At 34.8% G+C, this 23,935-nt stretch overlaps 1 protein-coding gene and 1 pseudogene across 2 annotated transcripts; both read right to left on the bottom strand.

Moving 5' to 3' along the window:
- Nucleotides 1-12,772: 12,772 nt before the first annotated feature.
- LOC107630691 (calcineurin B-like protein 7) lies at nucleotides 12,773-16,597 on the bottom strand. 2 transcript variants are annotated; one of them, XR_015907392.1, is made up of 10 exons: nucleotides 16,504-16,597; nucleotides 15,331-15,500; nucleotides 15,069-15,151; nucleotides 14,889-14,948; nucleotides 14,645-14,753; nucleotides 14,425-14,477; nucleotides 13,664-13,744; nucleotides 13,461-13,573; nucleotides 13,251-13,362; nucleotides 12,773-12,902 (listed from the first exon to the last, which is right to left on the bottom strand). XR_015907392.1 is itself a non-coding variant. In XM_016333896.3 (9 exons), the coding sequence occupies exons 2-9, from the start codon at nucleotides 15,422-15,424 to the stop codon at nucleotides 13,305-13,307; spliced, it is 651 nt and encodes a 216-aa protein (XP_016189382.1). In that variant the 5' UTR covers nucleotides 15,425-15,500; nucleotides 16,504-16,597; the 3' UTR covers nucleotides 13,035-13,304. The 2 variants fall into 2 exon arrangements, 1 of the variants encoding a protein (XP_016189382.1); XM_016333896.3 differs by lacking the exon at nucleotides 12,773-12,902 and having other exon boundaries at nucleotides 13,035-13,362.
- A 4,589-nt stretch (nucleotides 16,598-21,186) lies between these two features.
- Nucleotides 21,187-21,807, bottom strand: LOC148571791 (uncharacterized; annotated as a pseudogene).
- Nucleotides 21,808-23,935: the final 2,128 nt, after the last annotated feature.

Below are 23,935 nucleotides of genomic sequence, written 5' to 3'. Positions count from 1 at the left end.
CCTCCACAAAACTATTGGGAGCAAATCAACACTTTCCTAGGAGAATTAAGCTCCAACATGGGACAACTAAGGATGGAGCACCAAGAGCACTCCATCATCCTCCATGATATTAGAGAAGACCAAAGAGCTATGAGGGAGGAGCAACAAAGACAAGGAAGAGACATAGAGGAGCTCAAGAGCACCATTGGTTCTTCAAGAAGAGGAAGACGTCACCCTCACTAAGGTGGACCCATTCCTTAATCTCTTTGTTCTTATTTTTCTGTTTTTCATTTACTATGCTTTATGTTTATGTTTGTGCCTTATTACATGATCATTAGTATTTAAGTGTCTATGCCTTAAAGCTATGAATGTCCTATGAATCCATCACCTCTCTTAAATGAAAATTGTTTTAATTACAGAAGAACAAGAAGTACATGGTTTTGAATTCATCCTTGAAACTAGTTTAATTATTTTGATGTGGTGACAATACTTTTTGTTTTCTGAATGAATGCTTGAACAGTGCATATGTCTTTTGAAATTGTTGTTTATGAATGTTAAATATGTTGGCTCTTGAAAGAATAATGAAAAAGGAGACATGTTATTTGATAATCTAAAAAATCATAAAATTGATTCTTGAAGCAAGAAAAAGCAGTGAATAGAGAAAAGCTTGCGAAAAAAAAGAGAAAAGAAAAATGGCGAAAAAAAAAAGAGAGAGAAAGAAAAAGAAAAAGCAAGCAGAAAAAGCCAAAAGCTCTTTAAACCAAAAGGCAAGAGCAAAAAGCCAATATCCCTTAAAACCAAAAGGCAAGGGTAATAAAAAGGATCCAAGGCTTTGAGCATCAGTGGAGAGGAAGGCCTAAAGGAATAAAATCCTGGCCTAAGCGGCTAAACTAAGCTGTCCCTAACCATGTGCTTGTGGCGTGAAGGTGTCAAGCCAAAAGCTTGAGACTGAGCGGTTAAAGTCAAGGTCCAAAGCAAAAAAAGAGTGTGCTTAAGAACCCTGGACACCTCTAATTGGGGACTTTAGCAAAGCTGAGTCACAATCTGAAAAGGTTCACCCAGTTATATGTCTGTGGCATTTCTGTATCCGGTGGTAATACTGGAAAACAAAGTGCTTAGGGCCACGGCCAAAACTCATAAAGTAGCTGTGTTCAAGAATCAACATACTGAACTAGGAGAATCAATAACACTATCTAAATTCTAAGTTCCTATAGATGCCAATCATTCGGAACTTCAAGGGATAAAGTGAGATGCCAAAACTATTTAAGAGGCAAAAAGCTACTAGTCCCGCTCATCTGATTGGAGCTAAGTTTCATTGATATTTTGGAATTTATAGTATGTTCTCTTCTTTTTCTCCTATTTGATTTTCAGTTGCTTGGGGACAAGCAACAATTTAAGTTTGGTGTTGTGATAGCAGATAATTTATACGCTTTTTGGCATTGTTTTTACATTGTTTTTAGTATGATTTAGTTAGTTTCTAGTATAATTTTATTATTTTTTAAATAAAAATCACATTTCTGGACTTTACTATGAGTTTGTGTGTTTTTCTGTGATTTCAGGTATTTTCTGGCTGAAATTGAGGGACTTGAGCAAAAATCAGATTCAGAGGTTGAAGAAGGACTGTAGATGCTGTTGGATTCTGACCTCCTTGCACACAAAGTAGATTTTCTGGAGCTACCAAACTCTAAATGGCACGCTCTCAATTGCGTTGGAAAGTAGACATCCAGGGATTTTTAGAAATATATAATAGTTCATATTTTTCCCGAGTTTAGATGATGCAAACTTGCGTTCAACGCCAGCTTCCTGCCCTATTCTGGAGTTAAACGCCAGAAACAGGTTGCAAAGTGGAGTTAAACACCAGAAACAGGTTAGAAACTGGCGTTCAACTCCAAGAGAAGCCTCTACAGTTGTAAAGCTCAATGCTCAGCCCAAGCACACACCAAGTGGGCCCCGGAAGTAGATTTCTGCATCAATTACTTATTTCTGTAAACCCTAGTAACTAGTCTGATATAAATAGGACCTTTTACTATTGTATTAGACATGTTTGATCAGTTTTATGCTATCTTAGACCTTTATGGGGGCTGGCCATTCGGCCATGCCTGGACCATTATCACTTATGTATTTTCAACGGTAGAGTTTCTACACACCATAGATTAAGGTGTGGAGCTCTGCTGTTCTTCATGAATTAAATCAAAGTACTATTGTTTTTCTATTCAATTCAAGCTTATTCCTATTCTAAGATATTCATTCGCACCCAAGAACATGATGAATGTGATGATTATGTGACGCTCATCACCATTCTCACCTATGAACGCGTGCCTGACAACCAATTCTGTTCTACATGAAGATGAGATAGAATGAGTATCTCTTAGGTATCTAATACAGGGGACCGAGTCCGAGATATTAGAATTTTCGTGGTATAAGTTAGAATCCATGGACGGCCATTCCTGAGATCTGGAAAGTCTAAACCTTGTCTGTGGTATTCCGAGTAGGATCTGGGAATGGATGGTTGTGACGAGCTTCAAACTTGCGAGTGCTGGGCGTAGTGATAGACGCAAAAGGAGCACTGAATCCTATTCCAGTATGATCGAGAACCGACAGATGATTAGCCACGCAGTGACAGCGCATTGGACCATTTTCACTGAGAGGACGGGATGTAGCCATTGACAACGGTGATACCCAACATACAGCTTGCCATGGAAAGGAGTATGAAGGATTGGATGAAGACAGCAGGAAAGTAGAGGTTTAGGAGGAACAAAAGCATCTCTATACGCTTATCTGAAATTCTCACCAATGAATTACATAAGTATCTTTATCTTTATTTTACGTTTTATTTATCGTTTAATTATTGAATCTCTAAAACCATTTGAATCCGCCTGACTGAGATTTACAAGATGACCATAGCTTGCTTCAGGCCGACAATCTCCGTGGGATCGACCCTTACTCACGTAAGGTTTATTACTTGGACGACCCAGTGCACTTGCTGGTTAGTTGTGCGAAGTTGTAACAAAGTGTGATTCATGTTTGAGAGCACCAAGTCTTTGGCGCCATTGTTGATGATCACAATTTTGTGCACCACCGGGGAATTGCAATGGTGTTGTGTTATTGGTTATTGTATATATGTGAATATTGTGAATAGCTTTATTTTTGGATTGTTTGTTAGTTTTTGTTAGTTTTAGGACTCTATTAGTTTTGTTTTTATTTGTTACTATGAATTCTTGTCCTTGTGGTTTTGGATATGCTTGTGACTATGTTGTAGGTGATGGAAACTTGAATGATGGCTCACATTATGGGAGAGATGAATTTTTGAGAAGGGAGCCACATCTATATGAGCACTCATCATGGCAACCTCCTCATTCAAGCTACTATGATGGTAATCCCTCCTACAATGTATATCATTCCAATGGATATGATGGTCCTCGCCATGATTATTCCACTCAACCACCATCATTCCATGCACCATACTCTCAATATAGTCCTCAAACACCATCATTCCAACCACCATATTCTCAATCCACATCCTATTTCCACCAATTACCTCCACACAATCCTAATCCACATTCCCCCTATGCATATCCTTGTGATAATTATGAACAAGCAACCATTGAATCATCACCACTCCAACATCTTTACCCTTCAAACCAAGTTTTCATGGATAATACACTTAGTATCATTCCTCAAGAGCAAGAAGAGTCCAAACCACACTCACTAGTTTCACCTCTACCCTCCAAGAACTTATGTCCCGTATACTTCCACCTTCTACCAACAACCAAAACACCTTCCAACCTCCAAGCTTTGGTGAACTTCCTTTTCAACCATATGATGAAATCTCCTTTCCAACACAACCCCCCATGGAAGAATATCCATGTCCATCAATCCAAGAGCAATATGATCCTACTTATGTTAGTGAAGAGGAACAAGAGTCAAAGGATCATCTCAAGGAAGCAATGGATCGGCTTCAAGCAACCATCCATCAAAAGTTGGACTCGTGGGATTCATGCCACAAGCAAAATATGTCCATGAATAATTGTGAAAAAGCAACCGAAGAGGGAAGTGTGGGGGAGATTTTAGAGTCTCAAGAGAACAAGGAAATGGAGTGTGTTTTGCAACAAGTGGAAGAGATGGAGATTGTTGAAGAAGAAGAAGTGGACGAAGACCTAGGGGAGGTTGAACAAGGAGGATGTTCCATCATTGAAGACAACTCTACATCAAGTGACAATGATGATCTTGTTGAAGCTTCTTCCATGGGATGTGAAACCGATGTTGAAGAGGCATGTGCACAACCTCCAATGCATCTTTTGATCAATGAGGAAGAGTTGGAAGAAGTTAGCAAAAAAGAGGAAATTGAAGAAAGTTGTCAAAAGATGGAAGTCATCAAGGAGGAGCCAAAGGAAGTGGAGCCTACAATGTTAAGACCATTGGATATCTTCCTTGATAAGTCACCATCCAAATCACAAATTGAGTGGGTAATCATCTCATCCTTTAATTTTCTTGGCCCATATCAATATGCATTGTTAGAAACGGATGATCAACTTAGAACTATTTGTGGGTTAGAAAGTAGAAAAGAGTTGGATGAGTTGGATGTTGGTTGGCAACAAGAATCAAGGTACATAGTGGGTAGAAACTCAAATCTTAGGATTCAGAGGTGGAGTGGTACTCAAGTCAATGGAATTAGGATGATGAGAAGGAGTTACAAAGAGAAGTCAATAAGTTTGTCACCCTATTGGAAGCATGAAGATCAAGAAGAAGGGGGGGTTGACAAACAAAGTATGGGACCCCGAAATACACATAAACAATCATCAACTTTGGGGCCTTGTTACTTACTTATGTATTCTTGAAGACTTTATGCGCCTAATTTGGGATCCCGGTGGTCATTGGAAGTGCAAACATTGGTGGGGATTCAAGGATGAATTCAAGCATAAGCCGCCATAGCAAGGACCCCATCAAATGTCCAACTTAAGGACTTAAACTAAAAGTGCTAGGTGGGAGACACCCCACCATAGTAAACTCTTTCCACCCTCTTGCATTTTTTATTAATAAGTGAATTGAGTTACCATTGTAGATAGTTTTCTTTCCATATACTTGTTTCAATAAATTGGTTGTAGGTTGCTTGTGGAGCAAACTCTTTTGCTTGTATTTGAAGATTTTCAAAAAGCCAAAAAGAATTTTGTCATCTTGTATTTTTTTTTTTTAGCTAATTTTGAGTTGTAGGTAGTGTTAGGGAGATTTTTAGCTATTTATAGTATTTCAAAAATAAAAAGAAAAAGAGGGGTCAAGGACGCGTACGCACACTGTGCGCGTGTGCGTCCATATGCTTATGCAGGCCCATACTCTTTCCAGAGAGTTGGGCCAATCTCACGCCAATGCTGGGCCAATGGCACAACCGCGTGTATGTGTGCGCGCACTGTGCGCATACGCGTCGATATTCACAATTTGCACATGCGCGCGCCCGCCCACATGCTGTGTGCGCGCCGATTAGCCAACACAGTTTCCAGGCCTCCAACCCGAGAGTTGCACGAACCTTGGGCCAACATTGTGCCACTAGCACAACCACCTGTACGCGTGCATGCACCTGGCGCGTACGCGCCCTTTGGCCAATGTGCACATCAGCGCGTAAGCGTAAATGACGCGTCCGCGCCGGTAAAAAAAAAGAGTTTTTTTTTCTGCTCTTCCATTTTCTTTTGTTTATCGCATTCGTATACTTCTATTCTTTACATTTCAATTTTGATTTTATAGCCTATTTTCATTTTTTTTTCTAAGTTTCTCATTTTAATAATGGTGTTGAATTCTATAGTAAATTGTTGAGAACTTCTTGCATTGTTTTGGTGCTTTGTGACTTGTTTAACATTAATGATCATATTTGTTCCACGCACAAGATTAGTGCTTTAGTCCCTCCTCATTCATTATTATTTGTTTTTGTACTTCATTATCATTGAGTTTGGATGGGACCTAATGCTTTCATGCTTATCACTAATCTTGTTTGTGTTAATTCTTATTTGATCTTGATGCTCAATATGCTCTTCATGCTTTGATTTTACTCTTGCATCAAGTGTTAGTTAATATGCCTTAACTTATATTGTTTTCTCACTCACATGTTGTAGCTACCATGTAGTGAGAACCTTACCCTTATTTGGTATTAGCCTCGCCTATGTTCTATTTGCTTTAATATCTTTGTTGTAGACTTAATTTTCTTTCTTTCTCTTTTATTTTAGGCTGGCCACCAAGGAGGGAGAAAAGAAAAGCTTTTAAATGGGGCAACAAACAAGTCATCCGCACAACCTTTTGAAGGAGCTCATCAATTGTAACAACCCATTCACATTGCTCTTCTTTGCATGCACCGAGGACGGTGTAATCTTCATGTGTGGGGAGGTCGTCTGACCTGTCGGCGATTTTGGGTGACAAGTTTCTAATCTCAATACTTTTGCATTCCATTCTAGGTTTTTAGGATTTTTACTTGTATTTTCTTATTTTCACATGTATATACACAATAAGCTTAGTCAAAATAATAAAATTTTTCAAGATTTTTATCTATAGGGCACCAATTGATTTGAGTGAAAACTTTTCATAGAACTTGCTTGAATTATATATATATTGTGGATCATGTTTTGAGCTAAGAATACAAGCAAGTGAGATTTGAGCCTAATGGTGTGGTTACATCTTATAACCACTTATTTTCCTTCTTGTGTGCATTATTCTCTTTCTATGATTGTAATCTTTGATTTGTTTGATTCTTTATGTCCATTATTTTGTGTATTCATGCATTTATATGATTGAGGCCATCATTTCATTTAGCTCACTTACCCAAATAGCCTTACATTTTATCTTCCATTGTTAGCCAACTTTGAGCCTACGCTTAACCCAATTGTTCTTTATTTTAGCACATTACAAGCCTAAAGCAGAAAACAATAAAAGTCCTTTGTTTGGATCTTTGATTAGCTTAGGCTAGTGAGAGTGCTTATTATTCAAGTTTGGGGAGATTCGGGAACATTAGTTCGGATAAAAGGGTGTTTTGTATTTCTATATTTGGGAATTGGGTGCATACTCATGTATTGATTAAATGTATAGACCTTATGCATTGATGTTCTTGTATGTAGCTTGAAAGAAAGAAAAAAATGAGAAAAAAAAAACAAAAAAAAAGAAAGAAATAATAAATGTGAAAAAGAAAAGAAAAGAAAAAAAGAAAAAAATAGAAAAAGAAAGAAAAATAAGAAAAAAAAGGGGACAAAATGCCCCAAAGTGAAGTCCAATAAGAGTCAATGCATAAGTGTTGTGAAATGAAAAGGGAATGCATGAGTATGTTAAAAAAAGTGAGAAAAAAATGGGTAGTTAGGTTAGTTTTGAATTGTATAGGATGTCATAGGTTAGGTGGGAAGTCTAATCTCTCTTCAATTACATGTTTTCACCTATGATCATCTCTTTTCATGCAAGTTTGTAAAAATATTTAACAACTCAATTCAATTGTGGATTATACTTGCTAGTCCTTAGCCCTTGTGCATATATGCTTCTTGGGAATTGATTTATTTTGACCAAGCAATTGCATTCATGTAGATAGTTGCATATAGGTAGATTGCATTTAGTTAGACTTCATTGAATAAATGTTGATACCCCTTGTTTCTCTCTTGGTTTAAGCATGAGGACATGCTTGGTTTAAGTGTGGGGAGGTTGATAAACCCCATTTGTAGGGTTTATCTTGTATTGACTTTAGCGGAATTTATGACCTTTTACCCACATTTATCCAATGAAATAGCATACTTTCATGATTGTCTCCTAATTTGAGTTTAAGAGTGAAAACATGCTTTCTAGGTCTTAAAATAGCTAAATTTAATTTGCCTTGATTCCATTAGATGTCTTGATATGTTTGTTAAGTGATTTCAGATTTAGGAGGCAAATATTGGATCAAGGGAATGAAGGAAAAGCATGTAAAAATGGAGAACTCATGAAGAAATGAAGGAATCGCAAAAGCTGTCAAGCTAACCTCTTTGCACTCAATTGACCATAACTTGAGCTACATAGGTCCAAATGATACGATTCCAATTGCGTTGTAAAGCTAACATTTGGGACTTCGAAATAATATAAGATTTGCCATAGTTTCATTATGAATAGAGGTGCGCATGCGCACGGTACGCATACGCGCCGATGGGTGCACTTGATCCACTTAATGCAACTCGTGGCCAGCAATTTTAGAAGCCTTGTGAGCCCAATCCAACTCATTTCTGATGCTATTTAAGCCAAGGATTGAAGGGGAATTAACATACTTTTGATCATTAGTTTAGTTTAGATTAGTTTTGGAGGGAAAGTTAGTTTTAGAGAGAGAAGCTCTCACTTCTCTCTAGGATTAGGATTAGGTTTTAGATCTAGATTAGAATTTCTTAGATTTAGGTTTAATTCATGCTTTGATTTACTTTTCCTTTACAATTTCTTGTTCCTCTACTCTTTCTCTCTCTAATTTTGTATTTCATTCTTGTAATTGCTTACTTTGTTGTTGATGCACTCTTTCTTCTTCAATTTTTTCTTTAATACAATTTGAGGTAATTCATGTAGATCTTATTCTCTTTAATTGTTGTTGTTAATTCCTTGCAATAAGTAGTTATTAGATTTCATTATTGTTATCAATTTACTTTGCTTTCCTTTTATGCCTTCCAAGTGTTTGAGGAAATGCTTGGTTGGATTTTAGTGTAGATTTTGTTCCTCTTGGCCTAGGTGGAGTAATTAGTAATGCTTGAGTTATCTAATTCCTTTGTTGATTGAAGATTGAAAGTTGCTAATTGATTTGGATACTACTAAAGCTAGTCTTTCCCTTGGGAGTTGGCTAGGACTTGTGGAATCAAGTTAATTCATCCACTTGACTTTCCTCCATGATTAGAGGTTAACTAAGTGATAGCAATGGACAATTTTGGTCACAATTGAGGAGGATAACTAGGATAGGACTTCTAGTTCTCATATCTTGCCAAGAACTTTGTTAGTTGTTAGTTTATTTCCTTTGCCATTTATATTTCATGTCTAATATCTCAAAAACCCCAAAATAATTCATAACCAATAACAAGAACACTTTATTGTAATTCCTAGGGAGAACGACCCGAGGTTTAATACTTCGGTTTATAATTTTAGGGGTTTGTTACTTGTGACAAACAAATTTTTGTATGAAAGGATTAGTGTTGGTTTAGAAACTATATTGCAACGAGCTTTCATTTGTGAAACTCTAAACCACGCAAAAGTCAGTTCATCACCTGCGTTCATGAGCTATCTTCTTACAAGTTACTTGTCTTTTATTGTATTATTTAAATTAGTGAAATCTGATTTATGTTTGTCTTGAAGAACTTATTTACTTTTAACCAAGTAGAAAGAATCATCTCAGCATATAGTTGCATTCATAGGTTGCATCTCATGAGTCTTACTTTTTCCTATTCATCCTTTTGTCTCCTTGAGCTTAGCATGAGGACATGCTAATGTTTAAGTGTAGGGAGATTGATAAACCACTATTTTATGGTTTATCTTGTGCTGATTTGAGTGGTTTTTATCAAGCCTTTGCACACTTATTCATACAATTTGCATGATGTTACAATTCCTTCCTAGTTTTGTTCTATAATTGAAAATTTGCTTCCTAAGCCTTTAAATTGCATATTTTTAATCCCTCTTTATACCATTCGATGCCGTGATCTGTGCGTTAAGTGTTTTCAGGCTTTATAGGGTAGGAATGGCTTAGAGGATGGAGAGGAAGCTTGCAAAATGGAAGGAGCACATGAAATAAAGGAGATAACCAGTGAGGAGCGACGCGCACGCATGGCTCACGCGTGCGCGTGAATCGGAGTCTGCACGGCGACGCGTGCGCGTGCTTGACGCGTACGCGTGACACGCGAAAATGATCAACGACGCGTATGCGTGACTGACGCGTACGCGTGACATGCGCTACCTGTAAAAATCGCAGAAAACGCTGGGGGCAATTTTGGGCTGAGTTTGGATCCAGTTTTCGGTCCAAAAACACAGACTAGAGCCAGGGGACAAGCAGAGACTCAACAGACATTCTCATTCACATAGTTTTTAGTTTTAGATTGGAATTTTAGAGAGAAATCACTCTTCCTCTAGGTTTTCTACACACTCATAGTTTTTATAGTTTATGCTTTTGCTTTGGATATTGAGAAGAGTCACTACCTCCGTTGAAGTTGCTATTATTCTAGTTTGCTTTCTTATTCCTTTACTCTTTTGATTACTTATTATTCCTGTTCAGATACGTATGTTGCATTTTGGGATTTATTAATGCAAAGAATTATTTTTACTTTTAATTAATTTTCAATTCCTATTTCATTTAATTTATCATGTCTTCTTCTTATATTTCTGTGAACGTTATATTCATGTCAATGGAGTAGACTCCTAACTTGACTTGGGGGTTGATTAAAAGGAGACCCTTGAGTTGGAATGCTCAAGTGATTAGTTAAATTGGAAGTTGTTGGCTAACTCTCTAGGCACTAACGCTAATCCTTCCCAAGGGAGAGGATTAGGACTTGTGAATAAGAGTTAGCTCAATCACTTGACTTTTCTTTATTTAGTAAGGCTTAACTAAGTGAAAATAACAACCTATTGAGACTACATTTGAGAGAATCCCAATAAGGATAGAACTTTCAATTAATCATTCCCCCAGTCAAGGCTTTTTATTTGATTATATAAATCTCTTTTAATTTGCATTGCTTTAATTCACAATCCTTTATTTTTCTATTCTCCAACTCTCAAAATTTCTCGGAAAACTCCTGATTAATAAAATAGCACCCTTTTGTCAACTCGTTGGGAAACGACCTGGGATTTCTACTCCCAGTATTTTTATTCTAATTTTGTGACAATTCTTCTAAATTGATAAGCGGATTTTCGTCGGTTGAGAACTGTACTTACAACGCTGTTCTTACTATAATTTCTTAATTGGCTGATTTCCGCCTCCGTCATAACACTTACATGAGTAGTAGCAGCAGAATCTACCCACCAAGTATCAACAGGTGCATAACTTAAACTAGCCTCAGAACAAACGAAAGTAAGAATTATACCATTCTTTACACGCTAGGTGGCATATTTGGTACAATCCTTCTTCATGTGTTCCACCTTCTTACAGAAGAAATAAGTTGAAACTTGATCTTGTTTCTTAGCCTTTTTCTTCTGAGAAGGCACATCGCAGTAGTATCACACTTTCTTTTATACTGAGAAGATGAAGCCATATGAGCACTTTCAGTCTCATCTTGCTGTAACCTCTCTTCTTCTTGCACACAGTGAGATATAAGCTCATTTATGGACCAAGTGTCCTTCAGAGTGTTATAACTCACTTTGAATTGCCCAAAGTGTGCAGGAAGGGAAATCAAAATGAAATGCATGAGTAAATCTTCAGACAACTCTAACTTTAGTGCTTACAATTTTGAAGCAAGATGAGACATTTCCATAATGTACTCCCTTATGTTTCCTTTACCTTTATACCTCATGGAGACAAGTTTGCTCAAAAGACTACTTGCCTCCGCCTTTTCATTCTTAGTAAAGAATTTTTCAACATCCTTTAGGAACTGTTTGGCATCTTTATCCTCAGTAATTGAGCCCCGAAATGCCTCAGGAATTGAGCGTTTCATAATCATAATGCTCATTCGATTGGATCTCTCCCCTTTCTCTATTTTAACCTCATTGAGGTTTTTCGGAGTGGAAGTGGGTTTCTCCTCTCGATGAGCTACATCTAAATCCATACAACCGAGGACAATCTCCGTGGTATCCTTCCAAACTTTAAAGTTTGAACTATTCAGCACAGGAATACTGCTAATTTGTGCAGAAATATTGGTAGCTAAAGCCATAGTTTCTGGATTAGAACAAATAAACATGTAGTAAATATTAGTTAAATAATGGGAAAAAAAATCCATATTGAGATATCTAGAACAACATTAATTTTCAATCTTTGGATAGAAAAATTAACTGTAAGTGATACTCTCATTGCAGTAATCAAATATTGTCAAAATTCCTGTCACACCTTAAACCTTTCTTTGGACCGACTTAATGCGCACATGGAGACTTAAACTTCGCAACCTATTTATTACCGTATATATTTTCTATTAATTGGCCAAACAATAACCTTTCTTTGGGCCGATTATTGACCGCATAATTAATAAAAAATAAACAAAAGTGTGCAATGCTTATTATTTGGCCAAACAATAAACTTCCTTTGTGCCGATTATTATCCGCATAAATAATAAGCATTACTTTATTCTTAATTTGTCACCCAAATATTTATTTACCATCAATATGTGTATGTAATTTGGCCAAATATAGACCTTCCTTTGGACTGACCAATATATGCATGAATTACATATTACCATATTCCTAATGTTTTAAATAAATTAATTTTCACAAAAGCATGTCTAATATATACAAATGTCCATGCATGATAATACACATATATATGCATATAAGGAACTGCAATCCATGCCATTAGCATAAAAAAAATTAATCTGTGTTCGTCCAACAGTTGCAGCTTTATTCATATGACGCATACACAAAATAAAACATATATGTATGATAATAATAAAGAATTACAGAATATTATTCATGATTTACGGTTTTGCTACACAACAATATTAAACGTAGACAGCGCATATATACGCATATGTCGATCCAAAATAAAAACGAGATATTTTCGATGACTAAATTATGGATGGCTCTGATACCACTTGTTGGAATAAATTAATTTCAATAACCCAGATCATTCATATTGAATCACCAAAAATATATCATAATGTGGAAGCGTACCTTTACTCATAAAAGTCAGAAATTGATGGAAGGATTTAGATCTTGTGGTTCTTTCGATCTTTCTCAACCAAAGCCTTCTGTATTCCTAGGTGGCTGAACTGCAACTCTTTTGATGGGGAAAGAGCAACAAAGTCGGCTTTGGTATATTGGGGACCGAAACCCTGAAAGCATATTTATATTTGAGCATGGCACCCATTAAACCCTAAAGCCCAAATATAAATAGTATCTAAAGTCCAAAAGATAATATATCTAAAATCCAAAAGATAATTATCTAAGGAATAAAAGATAATATCTAGTTTTATTCTCATTTAATTCCAAATCAAAAGTAATAATAACTTATTCAATTAGCATTTATAACAAAAAATGAGATCTTCATTATATAAATTATTTAATTTGAAATAGCATAATTTATGATTACAATTAATATATTTATTGCCCACAAACAAATTAGGAAATTAAAATAATTTCCTAACATATTAGACATGCTTTTATTTAACATGGTTAGTTACACATTCTATAAAGGAGCTTCCATGTGGTAATTTGGTTCCACAGTGCATTTTTGGTTAGCAGTGTTCCACTTCAGTGCGCAAAACAAAGCTGGGAAATGCCAGAGTTATATCCCTAACAACAATAGAAAAAGTGCCAAGTCAACATCAACAGAGTCTACACACTCTATATGAGAATGAGATGCTATTTCATTGATTAGAAGAGAGACAAACTTTAGATATGGCAGAGTCATCATCTTCATAAGAGAGGGATTTTTTCTCACATATTCTTTCCACTCTTTACCATCAATCTTCCCATCTCCATTTGAGTCAGCTTCCCTCATTGTCTGAAAAATATCATATTTGAAATATAAGATTGAGGGAAATAGTAAAGAAATTAAAGGATAACAAATAAGTATATGGCTAGGAATAGGAACCTTTCCCACAATTGATTCAACAATATCATCTGGAACAGTAACATCTGATTCAGTCAGAGTTGCCAAGACCATTTCCTTCAACTTCATGTTTAACATTATGCACAAATAATAGGATACATAAGAAGGAAGTGCAAATTTGGAAAGAACAATAGCGTTTGGTGGAGAGACAGAGACAGAAAAACTGAGACGGAGAGACAGAGACTAAGAGACAGAGATTGAAATAAATCTCAGTATTCTGTTTGGTGCAAAATGGGAGACAGAAATTGAAACAAGAATGAAATTCTAATTTAATTTGTTTAAAGGGTAAAATTAAAATTAATTAATTAAAATGGAGGTATTTTAGATATAAAATGTTATTAAAGTTTCAGTCTGTATCTCTAAAAATTTTAGTCCCCTGTATCCCCACTTTTTGGAGGTACTGAAATACTGAAATTTTGGAGACAGAAACAAAAATTTTAGTACTAGTCTCTGAACCAACAAATCACAAACATGATACTGAATCTCAATCTCTCAGTCTCTATCTCAGTACCTCAAAACAAACGCTACCTTAGCTCTTTTTTGGTAACTCTCTCAATACAAAAATACAAATACAGATAGATATTGAGAATACAAATAAAAACATAATTTGTATGTCTTGTTTTTATCTATATTATCTTTGTTTATATCTGAATTTTCTATCTTAGACACTCCTCAAACTAAGGATGCATATAAAAGAAGCACTTGCACAAGCACAATGGAAAGCTTAGAAAAGAAGTACTAACCTCGTTGTGTCCAATGTATCCAGTTTGTCTAAGGTCAAACAATCTAAATGCAACTGTAAGAAAATGTTTTTAGGACAGTCAGGTCCTCATCAATGTAATTAGTAGATCAGAAAGGCTCTAATCTAATGATAAATGCCATATATGACAATAACAAAAAACTCACACAAGTGGAAGAACGTTTGATTTCTCTGTTAAACACAAATAATTTCATATTTCATACATTCAATTTTCTTCTCTGGTGATGTATTAGGATGAAAGATGCTCAGAGACCGAACGAACTCGGTGAACTCGATAACCCCGTTTCGCTTAATATCAAACATATCAAATACCTGCATTCAATTTTCAAAAGATACAATGTCAGCATCATTGATGTATTAAATTTTTATGTTTATCACTGAACTTGTATAACTGTTTACATCCATTAAAGTTAAAAGAAAACAAATAAATTTTACTTAAGTACCGACCCTGTCTACAAATAGATTCTGCTTACTACTATTTCTAAGAAGTGCAAACTGGAACTCCTCCTGCAGATAAGATTCAATACTAATCATTTCAGAAAGCTACTTAAATGTGAAGAAAATTCAGTAACATAAATAATATGGCTCTTATATAAGAAAGGTGTTAATACACCTAAATGAAAATACCTTGTGAATTAAACCATCACCAATAACTGTACCACTTAGCTTTCTGTACAGATCAAGTAAAGCCTCAACCTCATTCACAGTAACTGTCAAATGGTATAGGAAGCTTCAGAGTTCTAGACATTTAATACTTAGGTCGGAAAAGTTTAGAAAATGCAATGAAAGACTTAAAATCATTTTTCAAAAGATTTTTCCCTTATCAATCCAAGAAGTAGGATTTCAAAATAAAATACTAAAGTGGGAAAATATGGATTATTGTACTTACAGGATGTCTCGGAAGCAAGAATGACGAATTGGTCATGATTAGTCTTGGCGGGGTTACCTTTTCTAAAGCAAAAGCAACTCATGATAATGGACATGTAATCTCAATTCAGAGACTATGTGACAGAACGAATAAGTCTATTTAACACTATTTATTCAGTTTATAGATGCCCCCTGCCATAGCAAACAGAAATAACGAGTGACTTCAAGATTCAAGAATAGTACTTGCTACTATGTATAAAGTTTAAACACAGCGTAATGCATGGGAAGTACAAAATTTCAATGCCACAAATAAAGTTTGCTACATACTTTAACAGGGTGGAAGTAACGTTGGAGTCATAATAACCTACCTGATAGTGCTTGCTGATATAAGAAAAGTTAGTCCTAACTCCTAACAAAATAAACTGTTTTTTTTTTATTAAATAATAAATAACTGCTCAATCCCAATAAGTCCTTTAAGAGTCAAAAGATGAGTTTGGTTCCTACAAAAGAAAAAACACATGCTGAAGTTGCTCGGAAGTTTGAACATATTGTTTGTTTTGGTCTTCTAATATAAAAACTTGATTTCAGAGTATTTTCCCGCCATGTTCTCTTTTCTTTCCTCAGGTACCTGTTAGTTTTCATATAACCATCGTATAATAACAAAACATTTGAGCCTTCGCATCCATGGTTTTGTGGGAGAAAATCACTTGTATGGATCAAATTAGTCATGTTAGTTGTATGGTAAATTATGTCTATAATCTTAATTATTAAACTACCCTTTAGCTCTTCTAATCTGTTCTCATTATGTTCTTCCTATAATATGTCTTAAATCAGGTAGCCAAAACAGGAAATTAAAGGGGATCTTGATCATGGTAAGAGTATAAAGCCAAAGAAAAGAAATTTACAATTCGGCAACTTTTATAAAGTTAGAAATATTCAACGAACAGAGATGAGAAATCACGATATTTACCATTCAGTTACTGTTCTGTTTTTCATTATGAATTGAAAAAGAAAAGAAGAAGAATCAAGAAAAGAGTAGGTGAAACTTCGATGATACTAGTTAAAAGTTAAAACCTTCCTCAGATCGATATTGAAGAATAACAATAATATGAGCAAAGATGTGTGTGTAGACTGTACTGTTACATCAAAATATAAAAGGGGCTTACAGTAACAGAAAGCAGAAAAGGGTAGATACCTCTAATACTGATGCTTCCTTCAAAGGTGCTGAAATCTTTGAGAGAGATCACATACAGGACAGTTTCGTTGGTACGGTTCAATCATCACTCTCCTCTTCTTATTAATTCATTATATTATCATTACCAAAAATGTTATTTGTACACTAAAATCAGTCACCAATGTATTTGTGAATAAATATATATGTAGCTTAATTTATTTTTAATTTGTATTTTATCTTCTACCATGTATTTTATACTAGTAACTAACTTTGATGACTAATTTTAGTGTACATGCAGTGTAGTTATACAAGTAAACACTTAATTTGATCTCAACAAATTTTAAATTAGACATTTTATTTTTCAACAAACTTTTATTTTTTAAAATTCTAAAATTAATTTCATCAGATAAATTATTTTTTTATTATTTTAAATAGAAATAATTTATTTTAAAGTGATATTTTTTAGATTTAATTATCTTATAATAATTAGAATTTATTAGTAATTTATTTATTTAAAATACATTATAAATTTGTTGAAGACTAATTTGAATTTTTTGTTGTTTACTATTGTATTATACTATTACTGGTGGTCTGGTGCTATGTGACTTCGTCCACCTATCATTTTATCAATTTCTCTTTATATTTAACATCCATATTCATATTCATTCCAAACGTCATTTTCTATAAACAAAGAGAAAAAGTTTGCCTTGAACGGCAAATTATACTTGCTTTTTAATGGACAGTTGACTTGCTATATTAGCCCCCACAGGCCACAGCATTGTTGGTACGAACTGTCACAATACATTACATTACAACAACCTTTCATTATTAGGCTGATTTTTTTAGAGATAGAATAAGTGTGTGTTTTTTTTAGGCTAATTATTTTTTAAATGAGCAAATATATTGTGTTATTTATTAGTGTAGATAAGTTGATTTTTTTTTAATGTGAAGATAAGCAATTAAAAGGTCTAATTTAATAATAAATTTAACGAATATACGAATCTGACCTTTAAATTTATAATTTAAAATAATAAAAAATTATAAACACAAATTTGATCCTCAAATTTTTGGATTTCAAACCTAACTCTTAGATTTCAGATTTTTAAATTTGACTTTTAGATTTCTTTTACTTCTCTTCCACAATTTTTTAATACACTTTTTATTTTTATGATACAACGAAACACATATTTTCTAATATTAAAAATAAAAACTTTTTTTCATAATGGATATTTTTTTAATTTTAATTGTAAAATCTGACCTCAAGTTTGAGAGTTATAAAATTAATGAAAAAATCTAATCTTCAGATTTTATAATTAAGTGCTTTGTGAATTTTGTAGATACACAAATCAAAATCTGATTTGTATTGAAATTTAGTTATACAAAATCTAAAAGTTAGATTTGTGTATTTAAAAAGATAAAAAAATTTAAAATCACAAATTTAAAAGTTAGATTTGTGTAATTTAAAACCTGATAATTCAATTTGTAGTTCTAATAACATTAAAAAACATAATTATTTACCAAATATTAAAATTAAAAAGTATCATTATTATTTCTTTTTTCTTTAAAAAATAAGATTTTGTTAATTTATATTTTTAAAATATAAGTTAAATATATTATAAAAAAATATTTTATAAAATTATTACAAATATTAAAAAAATTATTATTATATTTTTAAAATATATTCTTAACACACGAATTAGTTAAATCCAAAAAAATAATACTATATCCTATAGTTTTATATTTCTTGTTTAATTGCGTGAGTGCACCGTTTCCTCTGAATTCTGAAGTGATGAAAGTGCAGCCAAGCAGCAGTTTTCAGTTTTTCACATTTCCACGTTTTCCTATGACGTATACACGGCCTTAATTTCTTTTCTATTTATTAGTAAAAAATAAAAATAATATATTAATATAATAAAATGTGGAAGTAATTTATCATCAGCGTTGTACCGAAAGTAGCCAAAAGTCCATGTTTGAATAAAATGTATTATAAAATAATATTGGAATCCGATAACAGGTGGTTAGTGGTGTAATATTCAATGAATCAATTTTGTTTTTAACACAAGTCACTCACATGCAGTCATACACTATGATTACTATATAAGCAAAATTAGTTATTCTATTTTTCACAAGACAAATCCCTTGCTAAACCTCATGGTCAACATCCCTGCTTTTATTTGTGTTTCTTGGTTTGTATATGCTGTTACGTCTAACAACATTTGAAGCTTAAAATCCTGGGTTCACTGTTCAACCAATCGCAAGAACTCATCCTATATTATGCAGACTTCTTTTTTTTTTTTCTAAAAAAAGTAGGCTTTATTTCATTGATAAGAAATAAACAATAATAATTCCCAATTGATCAATACATCACAGCAAGTAACTAAGAAAAAGATATTTTCCTAAATACTGATTATAATCGAAAAGAATAAAAGAGTAAAGCTTATGACTTTTGTCGTCAGAGAGTCCGCCTGAGCCATAATTTTTTCAGATGGGAACCGTTTACTTTCGAAAATGAAAAAGTTCGGCGCAAGTCATAGTTTTCATAAGTTGGAAACAAAACTGATAATTCATATTTTACTGTTTGCAGAAATTTTGAGTTTTTCTAGGAGAATGAGCTAGGATCTGTGCTTTCTGAGAATTGAGCTTCTCCATGGTTGGTAAGTCATTATGACTTAGTGATGGGCGGGTTTTTGATGGTTTAGAATTCCTCAATGAATTCTCGTTGCAAGTATAGTTTCTAAACCAACAAATAATCCTTTCATGCAAAAAATTATTTGTCACAAGTAACAAACCCAAATTAAAGTAATAACCGAAGTATTCAAACTTCGGGTTGTCTCTCAAGGAATTGCAGGGAAGTGTAGTTATTATTGGTTATGAGATAGTATATTTTTGGGTTTTGAAATAAGGAACAAGGAAAGTAAATGACAAAAAATTAAACTAATAGCTAAGAAAGCTCTTGGCAAGGTATGAGAATTAGAAGTCCTATCCTAGCTATCCTTATCAATTGTGACATCAATTGTCTATTGCTCCCACTTAGTTAACCTCTAACTATGAAGGAAAGTCAAGTGGATGAATCAATTCGACTCCTGAGGAAAGACTAGCTTCAGAGGGATCCAAATCAACTAGCAACTTTCAATTATCAATCAACAAAGAAGTTTGATAACTCAAGAGTCACCAATTACTCAACCAAAACCAAGAGAAGAAAAATCTAAATTAAAATCCTACTAAGCATTTTATCAAACACTTGGAAGGCACAACATAAAAGCATAGAAAAGCAATAAGAGATAATAAAATCCAAACAACCAATTGAAAGCATCAATAACATAAATTGAAGAAAGCAATCATAAATATGAAATACCTCAAATTGTATTAAATAGAAAAATAAATCTAACATGAGAATTCATAAACTAAAGTAGCAACACAAAGTAATCAATAAGGTAAATAAATAAACTAGAATGCTAAGACAAATAAAAGTAGAAAAGAAACTAAATTAAACTAAGATAGAAATCTGAAATTAAAAATAGCTAAACCTAAGAATCCTAAAACCTAGAGAGAGGAGAGAGCCTCTCTCTCTAGAAAAATACATCTAAAACCTAAAATTATGTGAGTGAAAGTTGTGTAAATGAATAAATGATTCCCCCACTCTGCAGCCTCTAATCTGTTTCGGGCTTGGAACTGGGCCAAAAGGAGCCCAGAAATCGCCCTCAGCACTTTCTGTAATTTCTGCACGTGGCACATGTCACGCGTATGCATCGTTCACGCGTACGCGTCGCTTGTCTTCTGGGCTAGTCACACGTACGCGTCGCTGCCACCTTCTCAAAACTTCATTTTCTTGCGTTCCTTCCACTTTTGCATGTTTCCTTTCCATCCTCTAAGTCATTCATGCCCTATAAAGCCTGAAAACACTTAACACACAGATCACGGCATCGAATGGTAATAAAGGGTAATTAAAATTGACAGTTTAAAGGCCCAGGAAACATGTTTTCAACTATATCACAGAATTAGGAAGGAAAATGTAGAACACGCAATTTATATGCATAAGTGTGAGAATAATAGACAAAATTTGTTCAATTCAATACAAAATAAACCGTAAAATAGCGGTTTATCAATCTCTCCACATTTAAACATTAGCATGTCCTCATGCTAAGCTCAAGAGAACTAAAAGAGTGAATCTTAACTCAAATCGTGCAAGTTACAAAAGGTTTTAACTCAAATCAATGTGAATCTTAAATGTCTTTTCTAAGAAAAAGATATATTCCTTGAAAATTTCATCAATTGACCAACATTTATTATTATATATATACTAAATGAGATGTTGTGATTATGAAAAGCTAAAAGTTTTTAGTTTATCCCTATTTTCAATCAAATCAATTTCTCATATACCAAAAGAGTAAACTAAACTTAATAATCCATGTTTTTCCACATCACAACTAATAAACTAAAAGTGCAATTCAAGTTAAATATCCAAGATATATACAAGCCCAAAGTGCAAAATGCAACAAAGTAAAAATAAACAGAAGTACAATAAAATAGAAATGTGCAAGTACTAAAAAAAAATAAAACAAAATAAAGCAAAATAGAACAAAAGTCTGAAATGGTTCACCAAAATATAATCCGCCGGAGACGGCGACCTCCCCACACTTAAAGCACAGCATCGTCCTCGATGCTCTCAGTCAAGTTGGGTGTGAAGGATCATCACCTGCAACTCTATCGTCGCCTGTCGAAGGATGTGCCACTGGCTTTGTCGGCTGGCTGTGCCGGTGCCTGTGGCTCTCTAGGGTGCTCAGGCTGAGTCGCCTCCTGCTGGGTCTCTTCCTGCTCATCCTCCTCCTCTTCCGAGTGCTCCGAGGGTGTGTCAGGCTTAGAGGGGATGTAAGTACGCCCAGTAGTCACAATCAACTTCAGATGTGCATAGCGTCGCTTATTGCGACGCTCAGACTACTCATAATGCCGCTGATTGCGGTGCTCCATCTGATCAAGGCGCTAAAAAAGGCGGTGCACAAGATGGTAGACTGGCTGAGAAGCGGATGATAGTGCTGCGGAAGCAGGTGGTGCTGCAGGTGCTGAAGGTGCTACTGAGGATGTGGCCGCATCAGTAGAAGTAGTAGAAGTAGGTGGTCTGTGGCCTAGAGGTCCGAACCGCTTGCTGTGCGGAATAACCTTCTTGCAGTCGGCAATCGGTGGTCTCTCATCCTCTAGCTCCCAAGGCACCTCAGCTTGACGAGCCATCTGGGTGATCAAATAAGGAAATGGCAGGGTGCCTCTGACATGAACTCTAGACATGTACTTTCTGATGAGCCGTGGAAGGTATAGGTCCTTTCCTTCCATGACGCACCAAATAAGGATGATGATGGCAGCTGGCACTTCTGAATCGTAAGTACTAGGCATAACATAATTACTCAGTATCTGTTGCCACATCCTAGCCTCATCATTGAGATAAATAATCTTTATACCCCCTGGAGTTACCTTTGACTTTCCCATAGCCCACGAAACATCAGGATCAATGGCTATGGTATGCCAGACAGCATCCCAATCAAAACTCATGAATCTAATAGACTCCTTGGCCTTCTGAAAACCATCTGTATCATCTGTTTTAGGCTGGAAATGGAGGATATCCTCTATCGCCTCCTCTATGACTAAGATCTGCTTTCTCCTAAGCTGCACTGCATCAAGGGTCGTCCTATAATAGTTAGAATAGAACTCACGGACCTATGATGCATTTACCTCTGCCAGATCTCTATCCAGAAATACCCAACCTCTCAATTTGATCTGATGTTCAGTGTACTTCCTTAATTTCATTGGTATTTTGAGCGTCTTTTCCAAGTAGAGGTGCCGTTTTTCCGCAAAGACTGGAAACTTGAGTTCACAGTAAAGATTGACAAATTTGACTGGGTCATTAGCAGGCACAAGTTGATCAGCTTTTTCTTGATCAGTAAAGTTCTTTTCACACCAAAATTCATCCGATAGAACATCCGATAGAGCAACGGATGACTGTCCTCTTTTCTTCTTACCGGAGCTGGCCTTAGCCTTGCCTTTTCCTTTCCTGTCAGACATCCTGAAAGACAGAATTCCCAGGATACAGATTATGAAATAAAGCTAAAGCATGAAGATAGGCAATATGTAAGTAAAACAAACAGGAGATAGGCAACAGAGGAGTGAAAGCCAAAGCATGAAGTGAGTCATAAAGAGATAAAACCTTGGAATGAACGAAAAGTAGGATTCAGAGAAATTAATCAAAAATCACAATCCAAGACTTTATACAATGAAATTTAGAATGCTTGTTTGTTAAGAAACAACAGGTATCATGCCTCGAAAGAAATTAAAAGAGTTAGTTTGAAAAGAGTGAAAACGAAAAAGAAAAGTGGGAAAGTCAATTTAGTTAAAAGTTAGAGAAGTAGGTTAGAATTAGTGGCATGGTAATGTAGTTCCTAACTAAAAGAAGTTGAAAAGGTTTAAGAACAAGCAAGCTCACATTCATTCATACAATGGAAGGCATTGATGATAAAACATGTAATGAAAGAAGCAAAAAAAGAAATAAAATCATCGACAATGCATTTCAAATAGAAAGGGAACCAAAAGGAATGGAAATGCTAACCCATCACCCCATGAATTGGCTTTGGTTTAAACCAAATAAATCACAATTCAAAAGTACTAAAGTCAATTCACAAGTGGAAGTTGAGTAAAACAGTTATCAGAAAAATTGGGCAGCATTCTGATAGTAATTCGGGCATTCCCAGAGTAAATAAACAGCAGCAAATCAATAATTCAAGCTTGATTTCAAACAGAATCAGCAAGTCATATGAATCTCAGAAAGATTCATGCAAAACTAGCAACTATAATGTCAGATAAGCAAAGGGTGTATTTTCAAACATGAGCAGAATTTTTAATCCATATAACTCAGGACAGATTCAAATGAGAGTTACACACGAACTTCATATGCATTGAGCATTATAAACCAAAACAGTAGCAAAACACTGAGTTAATCACAGGCAGGCAAGGCTGAGTTCAAACACTTAGGTGCAGAATTAAAAGAACATCTCAGCAGCCCTTAATCTTAAGGCAATAACATAATGGAAATTGAAATAGAGCAATTGATAATTCAAATTGAAGTCCAGAGGAGTGGTAACATGAATTATTCAAGAAGCTAGCAATGTCAAACTCATATGAATTTACAGTATGAAGTAGGAAAGCATCAAACAACAGCAGCAACCAAAATTAGCAATAACAGCAGCATGGAAAGTATTATAGAATATCAACATCATCATTACTGCGAACACAATTCAAAAATTGTGTATCCCAAAGAGCAGCCATTAGCATCAATAAATCAATTAAGCACAGGGTCAAATCAGTAGCACAAACAAAGAAGAATTAACCATTCCCAGACAGCAAGAACAGAGCAATTATCAGACCTAAATCTACTAACCACATCCTAACTACCTAACCACCTAAAATCAAC

Source organism: Arachis ipaensis, chromosome B3 (assembly GCF_059453495.1).
Source record: "Arachis ipaensis isolate K30076 ecotype BB chromosome B3, ASM5945349v1, whole genome shotgun sequence".
Taxonomy (NCBI): Eukaryota; Viridiplantae; Streptophyta; class Magnoliopsida; order Fabales; family Fabaceae; genus Arachis; species Arachis ipaensis.
The sequence above is the reverse complement of the archived record's forward strand: the minus strand, read 5'-3'. Positions and strand labels throughout refer to the sequence as shown.

Coding starts and splice junctions, on each gene's coding strand:
- LOC107630691 (XM_016333896.3), bottom strand. CDS start 15,424: ATGTCCATTATCATGAGTTGCTTTTGCTTTAGAAAAGGTAACCCCGCC. Junction 14,754..14,888: donor AGAATCTATTTGTAGACAGG/GTCGGTACTTAA, acceptor AATTGAATGCAG/GTATTTGATATGTTTGATAT. Junction 13,745..14,424: donor GATACATTGGACACAACGAG/GTTAGTACTTCT, acceptor TTAAACATGAAG/TTGAAGGAAATGGTCTTGGC.